Source organism: Notolepis coatsorum, assembly GCF_963971535.1.
Source record: "Notolepis coatsorum genome assembly, chromosome: 15".
Classification (NCBI taxonomy): Eukaryota; Metazoa; Chordata; class Actinopteri; order Aulopiformes; family Paralepididae; genus Notolepis; species Notolepis coatsorum.
The window spans coordinates 25,157,994-25,171,291 of record NC_140179.1 but is presented as its reverse complement, the minus strand read 5'-3'; the positions used below and the strand labels follow the sequence as shown (position 1 = coordinate 25,171,291).

Sequence of the window (13,298 nt, the reverse complement as noted above, 5' to 3'; positions counted from 1 at the left end):
ATGACCACTCAAGTCTGTCAAACGCCTTCATGGCATCCAAAGACAGAACTGTGGATGGAGTTGTATTGTCTTTACTGTTATCGATTACATGCAACAGCCTCCTAAGATTATCTGCAGCCAGACGCCCCGGGATAAAACCAGTTTGATCGCAGTGTACCAATACAGACATAAATCTCTGCAGGCGACGGGCCAGCACCTTGGCAAACACCTTTAAATCGGCCCCAAGAAGACTCAAGGGTCTATAGCTACCACAATCATTGGGATCTTTGTCCTTTTTGAGAAGTAAAGAAATCAACGCCATATTGACATCTCTTGAGAACTCCCCTTGTTCGATAGCGTAATTGATCATATCGAGCATCAATGGACCCAGTTGGTCCCAGAAAGCTAAATACACTTCGGGTGGAATACCATCCCAGCCTGGCGCCTTACCCCTCTGCATTTCAACAATAGTCTCCCTCAATTCTACGAGAGTAATCGGTCTCCCCAGTTCCTTGGCCTCTTCCTCAGAAATGTGGGGTATCTCAAGCCCGCCAATGAACGATTCAAATCTAGAGTCATCCAGATTACCCTCTGAGCTATATAACTGTGAGTAAAACTCTTTAAAAGTGTCATTGATCTTTTTCGAATCAGTAGTGACTGCACCCTGGCTCGTCCTAATCGAGGGGATATCTGAGAAATGATCATTTGAGCGTATTTTCATTGCCAATAGATGGCTAGGTCTGGAGCCGTGAAAATAGTAATTTTGTCTTGTCCTATGAATCAAGAACTCAGACTGTTGTTTAAGTATGGAGTTTATTTCTTTTTTGACTATCTTACGTTGTGTGTTTAGTCGTTCATTATAGTCAGTTTGCAAGGATGCGTATAGGTCCGCATATAAAGATTCCAGTCCTTCTAGCTTTTTTGACCGGGATTTTCGCAAATTGGAGGCAAATAGTGTGACATGACCCCTGATGAATCCTTTCAATGCGTTCCACAGGACCCTAGGGTCTTCTACCGTGCCAACGTTGATCTGCAAAAATTCAGCTAGTTTACTCCTGAACTCAGAACAGAAGTCATCGTTCTTTAGCAAGGTCGAATTAAAACGCCATCTGGGAGCTCTTGCGGAGAGCCTGCCAAAGGTTGCCGTAAGGAAAATCCCCTTGTGGTCTGAGAGAGCCAAGGGAACCAATGAGACATCGAAACTATCAAACATATTAGGGGACGCGAATGCATAGTCAATTCGAGAGAAGCTTTTGTGTCTGGCTGACAGGTGAGAGTAATCTCTGAGGGTGGGGTTGCATAAGCGCCAGAGGTCTGTGAGCCCCGTGTCTTTGGCCCACATCCTGAGGGCCTTAGAGGCCCGTTTCTGGTCGCTCGTTTCAGAGGGCCCGGACCTATCCATCTCCGCATCCCAGCACGCATTAAAATCGCCACCCACAATGAGAGCGTATCCATTAAGTTCCAACATATTCTTCGTGATTGTATTATAGAACGCTGAATCAAATGTGTTAGGAGCATACAATGCTATTATAGCCATCTTCCTATGCAAGAATTCAACTTTTGCTATAGTAATCCTTCCCTCCGTGTCCGACCATACATCCAAGATTTTGATATCAAGGTTACGTCTTGTAACTATGACTACTCCTTTCGTCTTATCATCGGCTGAGGATGAGGAGATAACGTGATATTGCCGATTTGCCAGTCTTGATACGTCACCTACCATTAAATGCGTCTCACTAAGGAGAGCAAGGTCAATATTTCTCCTCTTCAATAGCCAAAGGACACTGGCACGCTTGTGTGGGGCGTTAAGCCCTCCTGCGTTCCAAATTAAAATATTCAATTTAGCCATGGTCGAGCTTGTATAAGTGCGTAGAGAACATACCCGTGCAGCCAGGCTGAGTACAGAGGTGCCGATCCCGGCGGGCCCGGACGGTCAATCCCAGGAGTTCAGAGGAGGAACACTTACACATATATAAGACAACAGTACATAGAACACATAAAAATACCACCCCAGCTACAGCCCCCCCTCCTTCTACTCTACACCCTAACCCACCCGTCCTACTATAAGTTCCTCTATACCCACTCTCCAATCCCCACCCTATGCCCCATCCACTGAGGATGGTCATCTTCCTATCACTTCCCACTAGAGACATGGATCAATAAGACGCTTCCCACTCCCACCCCCCTCTAGATAAACCCCTGAGTAAACCCCCACTAGTCCAATAAACACAAATAATAATAAAATAAAATTCAATAAAGATATCGGTCGAAACCCACCTGAGCCCTGGCCCCAACATGAGACAACCATAATGGTAAAAATAGCCATTATTAAATAATAACTCCGCATCAACCTGCAGCCCTCTATTTCCGAATCTGCGCTTCAACATCACATTGTTATAGCCCAAAAAGGTATAGGAAAATTCAAAACAAAATTAAATTAAAGCATCCCAGCCGATAGTCTAAGGCAGGTTCGGGTCACAGGTTAATTGTGCAAAATTGTGTGAACAGTGTCAATTAAACAATGACAAAAAAAAAGGAGGAAGGGAAAAAAAAAGGTTATGGTCAAAGTGCACCCCTTTAGCCGTCCCTCTGATCAGGCACAACGGCTGAATTGACCTAACCTATGTAAGAATAGAATTAAACACAATCATTCATTAATCAATCCGGGGATGGTAATAGGCAACACCTGACACCACCTGTCATCATACATTGTTTCAATAAAGATATCGGTCGGAGCAGTTAGTCCAAGGTAGGATCGAATCACAGTTAAATTGCTCATTCAAATGCCCTTAAAACAGCGACACTAATTATTATACAATTACTCAGCATCAACCCTGTAACCAACTACCTTGGAGTCTGCATATTAATGTCGCAACGTTATAGCATAAGTGGATCACGGAAAATTCAAAACACATTTAAGGCAGATTAGCAGTTAGTCCAAGGTAGGATCGGATCACAGTTAAATTGCTCATTCAAATGCCATTAAAACAGCGACAATAATTATTATATAATTACTCAGCATCAACCTGTAACCATCTACCTTGGAGTCTGCATATTAATGTATCAACGTTATAGCATAAGTGCCTCACGGAAAATTCAAAACAAAATTAAGGCGAGTCAGCAGTTAGTCCAAGGTAGAACCGGATCACATTTAAATCGCGCATATAGATGACATAAAAACAGCGACAATAGGAAAGAAAAAAGAAAGGAAAAGAGGGTAATGGCTAGAGTGCAAGCCATATAACCATATAGCCATGAAGTGCAAGCCATACCCGACCCAACCTGTTATCAAATATTGTATATGCATATTCAACCGACCTTGGCATCTACTTTGGATCACCAAAGCTCAAAACAACCTGGACATAAAAATAAAAAGCATACCAGAAGTTAGTTAGGGACTCGGTCACTCTTGAACTGTGCAAACCAATGTCCCTTTGAACAGCAACAGCGACCAAAATACGTAACCATTAACGGGTCTCGAATGTCTCGGCGCAGACCATAGTCGAAGCCCGCTGGCTAGCCCGAGGCTAGCGCGTAAGCTAGTGGCGAATCCGGATAGCACGTTAGCCTACTATGTACATTGTTCAGCTAGCTCGTTAGCTTCCAAAGAGGCGATACACAAGTACGACCATGAGGTCAGCTTTAGCAAGTAACAGAAGTCATTGGGAAGCCCCGCTAGTTGGATGGGCAGAGGACAGTTAGCATGTCTGGGCATGACAGCAAGTGTTTGTGAATAGTCGACCTAATCAATGTATATAGGCCCAAACCGCCAAGTCACTCACCCTCCATAGATATCAAGCAACAGACTCGGGTGTCTCCGCGAGATATTCCTTCGCTTTAGCCAACGACCAAAACAAACGCTGACCACCGACCTTCTCCAACACAGATAGTTTCGCGGGAGCGAATAACGTGGGCCTTAGGCCTAGTTTCCATAGCTTAGTCAGGACCACCTTGTACTCGGCTCTCTGAGCTTGAACCTCCGGTGTAAAGTCCTCGAAAATGGCCACTTTGTGATCGCCAAGCCTCAGAGTACCCCTTCTGGTACGAGCCGACCGCATGATGATTTCTCTTTGTTGGAGTCTGTTCAGCTTGACTATGATGGGCCTCGGTTCTTTGTTCACGCCGGGAGAAAACCTGCCCGCTCTGTAGGCCGACTCACAGATAGGAGGCGAGGGGAGGACGTCCGTCCCTAGTATCTTCTGCAGCAGTTCGGGCATGGTCTCAGAGAGACGGCCTTCACCGCTGGTCTCCGGTACTCCAACAATCCTGACGTTGTGGCGTCTATCCCGGGACTGCATCTCCTCCATCGCCGACTGTAGTTTGTTGACTTCAGCCTGCCTAGCCAGCAGGACGGATTCAAGACCCGCCATCTTCTCACACTGTGATGATACCTCCGTCGTTAGCATGGCTAGTTCGTTAGCATTAGCCGATGAGGCAGCGTGAATCGTCTCCATCTTGTCTGTCAGCGGGACTACCGCCAGCCGTATTTCTTCTGATATCTCACGACGGAGGCTGATACAGAAATCCGCCAACACTTTCTTCTGTGCTTCAGCGATGCGTGCCTCAGAGTCTGCGTGTACTTTCTTCTGTGCTTCAGCGATGCGTGTCTCAGAGTCTGCGTGTAGCTTGGTCATGACCAAGAGCACAGCTTCGCTTAACTCCCCGACAGCGGGAGACGGTGCGGCCATGCTCAGCGGCGCCGGTGTCGTGCCTAATTCTTTCATGGCTCTGGTTTCCACCCCCGCCATCGTAGAAAGTCGAAAAAAGTTGATGAATGTATACTAAACACGACGACCTAGCAAACAGATAAAAAACAAATAAAAATAAAATAAAGACTAATGGGGAGAAACGTATATTCAGCACGGTAGAAGGGAGCTCATGTGAAACACGTCTACTCCATGATCGCTCAGCTCCCACCCCTCGCCGAGCTGTGTCTCTTCTTAATGTGGACAATAAAATATTAGCTAAAGCGTTGGCATGTAGACTAGAGGCTGTTCTCCCCACAGTAATATCTGAGGACCAGACAGGCTTTATAAAGAACCGCCATTCCTTTACAAATATTCGTAGACTGTTGAGCATTATTGGACTACCAAGCTCTCAAATAGTCCCGGAGGTAGTGGTTTCTCTGGACGCGGAAAAAGCCTTCGATAGAGTGGAGTGGGACTATTTGTTCTTTACATTAAAACAGTTTGGATTTGGGGAAGAAATGTTGGCGTGGATACGCTTACTGTACACCGCCCCCCAGGCATGTGTCACAACTAATGGCTTCAGTTCTAAGCCCTTCCCACTCACACGTGGGACACGCCAAGGGTGCCCACTGTCTCCATTGATTTTTGCGGCGGCCATTGAACCCCTGTCCATAGCTCTTAGAGCTGAATCCTTGTTCTCTGGCATTAGGAGGGGAGGTAGCGAGCATAAAGTATCTCTTTATGCAGACGATCTATTGCTCTACATATCAGACCCAATGGCCGGTATCCCAAATATTTTGTCTCTTCTAAAGGTTTTTGGAAGCTTTTCTGGCTACAAATTAAACGTACAGAAAAGTGAATGCTTCCCAATTAATGATCTCGCCCGGAATATTTCCCATCGCCTTCCATCTTTCCAGATAGCGGATACTGGTTTTAAGTACCTGGGCATTAACATCTCCCAATCTCTTTGCTCTCTTCGAAAACAAAACTTTACCACATTAACAACAAAGGTAAAGGCTGACTTACAGAGGTGGAATGGCTTACCCCTGTCCTTAGCTGGCAGAGTACATTCCATTAAAATGAATGTATTACCCAGATATTTATACTTATTCCAAAGTCTTCCCTTATTTCTCCCCAAAGCATTTTTTCTTGATCTGGATAAGATGATCTCTTCATTTATCTGGGAGGGCAAAACACCAAGAATAAAATTATCCTTGCTGCAAAGGGATAGGAGTCAGGGAGGAATGGGCCTACCAAATTTCATGTTCTATTACTGGGCCGCCAATCTTCACAAAATTGTCTTGTGGACGAGTGAACCGGACAGCAGCTGGGGTCAACTTGAGGCCAGTTCTTGCCCAACATCTTCCCTTCAAGCTTTAGCTTGTGGTGAAATGCCACTATCACCAACAAAATATAGTAAGAACCCAATTGTTGTTTCCACATTAAAGATATGGGCCCAGATGAGAAAGATATGCGGGTGGACTAAGCTCACTATGTCAGCACCCATCTGTAATAACCACCTTTTCTTACCTGCTACACTGGACTCTGGGTTCGCTAGATGGAAGAAAGAGGGACTAATAACTTTGAGTGACTTATACATAGATGGTGTATTTGCAGAATTTGGGGACCTATGTGACACATATAACTTACCTCACTCTGACCGGTTTAGATATTTCCAGATTCGGCATTTTGTGAGGACCCATTCCCCTACGTTTCCACAGTTGCCCCCTCCATCAGGTGTGGAGCGTTTTCGACACTCGGCTAGTATGGATAGGGGCCATGTTTCATATCTCTATGATACCATACCTAGAAAAGACACGGCCATAAACAGGATTAGGTCGGGGTGGGAGACTGAACTAGGGGTGGCCTTCTCGGATGAATGGTGGGGGGACGCACTAGAGGGAGTTAATACCTCTTCCTCCTGTGCCAGACTTGGCCTTATTCAGTTTAAGGTCCTTCACAGAGTCCATTATAGCAATGCCAGATTGGCTAAAATATATCCCAATGTGACGGACAACTGTAACAGATGTGCACAGTCACCAGGGGATCTAACCCACATGTTCTGGTCCTGCTCGAAATTGATAACATTCTGGAAGTTCTTTTTTGATACCATCTCGGAGGTACTGGAGATTACTATAGTGCCCTGCCCCCAAATTGCTATCTTTGGGATCCCCGAGGAGGATGTGATCTTGACCAAAAAACAATACAATGTAGTGTCCTTTGCCTCACTGATTGCCCGCAGGAGGATACTCTTGCATTGGAAAGCAGAACCTCCCCCATCATCCAGATTATGGCTGAATGATGTGATGTCATTCCTAAAACTGGAAAAAATTAAATTTACAATTCGAGGATCAGCTGATAAATTCTACACACATTGGCAACCGCTAATCTCATATGTAGATAGAATAGATCCGTTTCCTCCTGACTGAAGTTATGTCGAGTGCCATGTAGGGGGGGGACAGTTTTCACTGAGTGGGTTTACCTGTTGATTGGGGGTGTTGGGGACAGTAGGCGTGTATTTATTTAATCTCCCACCTCACGTATTTAGGGTCATGCGACCTGGCTGGTGTATCGGACCTGGAGTTGCACTTATGTTTCATTATATCCATAGCAAATATACTTATCCTTTAAGAGTACCATATTGCTGTTAAAGTGGATCCTAATGTCACATTTTGTATTTGTCTTGTTTTATTTTGTATGTATTTATTTACTTTTGTACTGTCTTTTTTATTTTTCTGGGTGGGGCGGGAGGGAGGGATATTCAGTAAGGAAACAACAAAGGACATGACATCTGTATGCAGGATATGAATGTAAATGTAATCTTTGAATAAAAAACTTTGTTTATAAATAAACTATGACCGGAATTAATCTCATTTGTCCGGTAGATTGAAATCTTGCAGGTCACGGAGACCGGCAACAGTTTTTTCTAACGGAAACCCTGATCCGGGTAAAGCCACACATTTCACAGTGCGCCAAGAAAAAAGCTCTCCATCTCTCCATTTCCTGATCCAAGTAAATTCATTGGAATTTGTATCACTTGATCATGTCTTCGTTTGTAAATGTTCACCTAGATCCTTGATTCGTACACCCCCACGTGGGATATCACTGTAAAGCTATACACTCATTGTTGGCTATAAGTTACAACGCTGACCAATAATTTTTGCTATCGGCGGATGATTGACTTCTGGAGCCTCGGGAGTCCGGGGTGATAATCTGACGCGCCGCATAAAAAGACGCTCACCTGACATATCGGCATGTAACTCGAGAACCGATGAACGGATTTTGTCGAGTGAGATGGCATTCGAACGGCAACAAATAACGCTTCAATTCGGTAATTTATATGTTCGGCGAGAAATGCAGCCCGAGCCTTCAGACACTCGTAAAGTGCTGTGAAATTGAAACTGAAACTGAAAAACCCGGACATTTTCATGAATTTATAAACCCCCCCCGGACGCCCTGGACAGGGCGTGAAAAGAGGACATGTCCGGGCAAAAGAGGACCTTTGGTCACCCTAACATAGCTGCCTGCTAGCTACCTAGCGGGACGTGGCTTTGGAGGCATCCTGATGTGTCCTGATTGGGAAGGGCGTTGTTGAATTCGGTTTTGAAAATACTAGTTCTGCCCAAAATCAACGGCCGCCTATTGCTCCTTAGGATGTATATTTACAAAGTATATGAGATATATAATATTTCAGTGATATTTTTAATGGCTCGAGCCCCACTTATAGATTGGGCTTACAGCTGGAATGGAATGCAAATATGCAATACTAGTTTTAGTGCAAGAAATGACCTTTTATGAATGCAAAAAGAATTACCTTTTCCGGGTGTATGTCATGTGAGATGGAATTTTTGAAAACGGAACATTGTGATGACGATGTAACATTGGCTGCTGGCCGTTGAAAGCTTGTTCCAAAACACTACCTGTAAGGGTTATATTTAAAGGAACAAGCCAACATTATGGGAAATGTTCTTACCGTCTTCTCCAGAGTCAGACAAGAAGATGGATACCGATTTCCTCTCTGTGCATTCAGTAGAAAGCTATCCGGCTGCAAGCTAGCCTAGCTTAGCACAAATGAATGGAAGCATATACGGACCACTGGCCTAGCTGTTGGCCAAAAATACCTCTCCCGGAGTTTTAAGCTAGGCTAGAGGTCCATATCCGCTTCCATTAATTTGTGCTAAGCTAGGCTAGCTTTCAGCCGGATAGCTTTTCTACTGAACGCACAGAAATTGGTATCTATCTTTTATTCTGACGCTATTCCAGAGGATTGCATTTGCACCTAAAAGCATTACCTAAAACACTTATTTCCAAAGTGGTCCACGATGGAAAACATAAAAATACAATAAAAACATAAAAAACACAATGCAACTTAAAAAAAACACATAAATCTTGACGCCTTCCTTTTAAATCCTCACGCTCTTTCCCCTCGGCTGCTGCTTTCTCCGAACCAGTACCAGAGGGAACGCCAGGCTGGAGTGCAAGTTCTACGACGATCTGGAGCGCGTGCTCGGCAGCGAGGCCCCGTCGTCGGTCCCGGAGGTCACCTACCAGGTGGAGGACGGCCTCCTGGAGGGCCTCCTGGACGGGGACCAGTCCCAAGATGCAGAGGACTGCCAGTTCCTGGGCCAAGAGGACGTCGGTTTGTAACACAGACTTTGTATTAACCATTTGTCGTGTGGCAGTGAAAGGGTTAATGGCTTTATCCAAGTTTCACGTTTGTTTTTATTTGTCACGTTGACTCACGTACAGTATAAGGTACATGTACATTACAGGGAAATGCTTGGTTCTGTATGAGCCCCTGAGAATGTGCTTCATGATTGATTGATGATGAATAGTTTATTTTCGGTATTTGTTTACAGACAAATCAAAAACACACGTGTGGACTTTCAAAAGGAAAAGAAAAAAAGAAAAAATCACAAATGTACATAATCAAAGTAAGCTCACACACAAAATCCAAACTCAATGACAGAAAAAAGGAATAGGCTGAAGCACATGCTTATTTTTGCCTATCCTTTACAATTCTTAAAAACTAAATATATGGCCAATTGCGGCCCGCTGGATGATATTTTGCGGCCCCCCAGACGATTTTTTTTTTCTTTTTTTTTTTTCTTTTTTTTTTTTTTTTTTTTTGCAGTTATGTCATCACAAACACTGGCATTTAAATGGTACAAATAAAACAATTCCTGCACCAGAATGCACAAAATCACAAAATCTCCTGGTGGGGGACCCCCCGCTTAAAAAGTGGCCCAACTGCAGGGCCGGATTAACGAACGGGCCGTCCGGGCCGCGGCCTGTGGGCCTCTAGTGATGAGGGGCCTAAAAAAATATATATATATATATATATATATATATATTTTTTGTATTTTATTTTTTTATAATTTTTTAAACAAACACATAAACAAACATGACAACACACGATAAGATATACAAGCATTAGTTGACAGTGCACATCCAATGAAATCACCATTTAGTTAATTGTCTTATACAGGATATACCCCTAATACCTGTTATCTAAAAACCTATACACATATGCTCTAGCTCGTACCCCCCCCTCCCGGACCCCCCATTGGATAATCCAACCATTATAACTTGTTCCTAACCATACACTACCATTATATGCTAGCTTTTATTCTCTCCGCCACTTCTAACCACATTGTCATTTTGGATTCATTGAGACCCAAAATTCTTGCTGTAGATATTTCTTGATAAATCACATCGAGATATGTAAGAATCCAGACCTTCCGGCACATTTTTTCCGGTTGAAACCATCGTGATGCTATCAGCTTTTTAGCCACTGTGATACCAGATAAAACCAATCTCTTTCGCTGTGGATGTTCTGCATACTCAAAAACATCATTCAGCAGTAATACAGAGGGGTGTACAGGTATATTCAGAATTAAGAGATTTGATAATTGCTGGGTCACTTCTTTCCAGAATATCTTAACTGGTGGGCAGTCCCAGTACATGTGCATAAATGTCCCCTCGTCCCCATTTGTACATAAGGAGCATTTGGAGTCTTGTTTAAGACCCATTCTGTTCAGTCTTATAGGAGTCAAGTATGTCCTATGGATATAGTTAAGATTGATTTGTTGATGGTCCGGGTTCCTTGATGCAAGTCGAACATTTGCCCAGGCTTCTTGCCACTCAAAATCTATTTCCAGGTCTGGTATATCCCTCCTCCAAATAGAGTATAGGTGGAGGGTTTCATACGAGGCCGTTAGTAATTGATGATAAAAATAAAATAATTTTTTTTTTAACTTAAATTTTTTTTTGAACGCCCCTCGTCACTAGAGGCCTTTTGGAGGCCCCTCATCACAAGAGGCCCCAAATTAGTATTATTATTTTTTTAACTTTTATTTTTTATTTTTTTGGAGGACCCTCGTCACTCGAGGCCTTTTGGAGGCCCCTCGTCACTCGAGGCCTTTTGGAGGCCTCACATTTATTTAAATTTTTTTTCTTATTTTGGAGATCGATGTCATACTGTGACACTGAAATTAAAACATATTTCATCAACTAAAATATACAGTACGTCACACCCTGCCGTCTGCAAGTGGCTAATCTTGAGTATTTTTTCTCCTCTTCATAAGAGTTTGAGGTTTTCCGTTTGAGGTAAAAACAGCAATAAAAAGTCAAAACTTGCATCTCCACATCCCAGCCCCGACGCCTGAATACTTTTACCAACGGATTTCCAGTTCCGCATTCGCGTTCTGCGCTCTGATTGGCCACTGACGTTTCTGGTAGCGCCAATCGTGTGACGCCTCTTTCTTTCACCGGTTAAGCTTAGGCACTCTTTCGAAGTTGGTTAAGGTTAGAGTTTGTCTTAGAGCAGGGCGATAGAACACCAGCCCTGATTCCATACTCTAACCTTAACCAACTTCGAAAGAGTCGCCTAAGAAACGTCAGTCAATATTTCTATTGTATTTTTTTTCTTTTATACATACATACATACATACATACATACATACATACATACATACATACATACATACATACATACATACATACATACATACATACATACATACATACAGCTCCACCCCCACCTAATAGACAGTCCCCTCCCCACCGTATGTAATGTAATGTATATATTCTCTCCCCACCATATGTATATTTCTCTCCCACCCACCCACCCCCCCCCTAATGTACAGTCCCCTCCCCATCATATGTATATACTCTCTGTCAGGATCTATGGGTAACAGTACTGTATATTTGCATATCATATATGTCACAAATGTAACAGTACTATATACAGTACCTGTATGTCATGTATGTCCCTATGCCATAAATGTCATGATGTCATATATGTTGTGCATTTCATTGTATACTTGCCGTGACAAATAAAACTCTTGACTTGACTTGACATGTCATACATGTCACTATGAATTGAAAATGGGGGACCCTGATGTAAACAAGACAAACGTCTTTCTCTGGTCTGCATCCCCTTAACTCTTTCAGTGCCACTCACGAGATTTCTCGTGTTTTTTTATAGGTGGTTGCTAGCCACTCACGAGATTTGTCGGATTTTTTTTTTTTTTTTTTTTTTGCGATCTAAAAAATTATTGCATCACCCGAGCCTACCCGAGTATAGCCGAGGGGCGCCGACGATCACTGTGGAAAAAAGCGCCCCCTGTCGTCTCCCAGATGACATAAGTGATTTTGGAATGGACTCAATGAAAATGAATGGGGAAAAAAATCCGGTACTCCACATTTTCCAGTTCACTGATCCAGCCGGGGTTACCACAGTTAATTCTGGAGCCTCAGATCCCCGCGGATCATAGAGATCTACTGTGTCGCGTTGGATCCATACACTTATCGATTTTTTCGAATGGTGATCAGGAATTGGAATATACCAGTTGGATACCATCTGATGTCAGGTAAGGACTCTGTGTTATCAGTGGTAGGATAATCGGAGTAAGTTTGATGAAGTTATAAGCTGTTTTGTGAAATGTCTTCTTTCGGTTTCATTGTAAAAGTCCGAGAGGAAATCAACAGGGCGATTATCAGTGCGCGGCCGTAATGTGCGTGCGTGCACGTATAATATTGATCATCTAGCGTTTATTTGAAAACGATTCATAAAAAGGCCGACGAATATCAACGTTGTGGAATATTCCACTAAAAGACGATTTTCATAGAATGCTCCAGAATGAGCTGTTTTTTATATCAAAACGGGGGCTTTTCTAACTGCTCTGAAACGGAAACGACGCGATAAAAAAAGAATCTGCCTTCACAGCACTGACTGGAAAATAGTATTTGATAATGCGATGGGCAGATTAGACACATAGCCATAATTTAAAACATAGATTAGGCGATATTAACGTTAACATTGGCGCGGATGGTGGCATTCAAGCGGTAAAACGGAAAACCAGGCATGGCATTGAAAGAGTTAACAATTGTGTGTATTGAGCCGTACTGTATTATTTGTACCCATTCTGCAATCTGTTAAATACAATTTTCATTAATTAATTAATTCATTCACAGACAGTAACACAGGACAAAAACACATTTCAACCCCCTCCCTTCCCTAATTATAATTTAAATTGACATTCACGTAAAAGTAAGCTTACTATTCTAATATTATATTCTTGTCTCCAAAGTGTGTGCATGTTTTTTTTCTTCCTGAGGATAGCGCCA

General features: G+C 43.1%; 1 protein-coding gene across 1 annotated transcript in view; it reads left to right on the top strand.

The window, feature by feature from the left end:
* The window catches only part of LOC311241979 (uncharacterized protein), a gene marked incomplete at both ends in the record, with an annotated part of 105,032 nt that overhangs the window by 57,065 nt on the left and 34,669 nt on the right, over window positions 1-13,298 (top strand). The window contains one exon of the mRNA XM_084330934.1: window positions 9,119-9,306. Coding sequence (XP_084187060.1) covers window positions 9,119-9,306 — 188 coding nt within the window. The remainder of the gene's footprint in view (window positions 1-9,118; window positions 9,307-13,298) is intronic.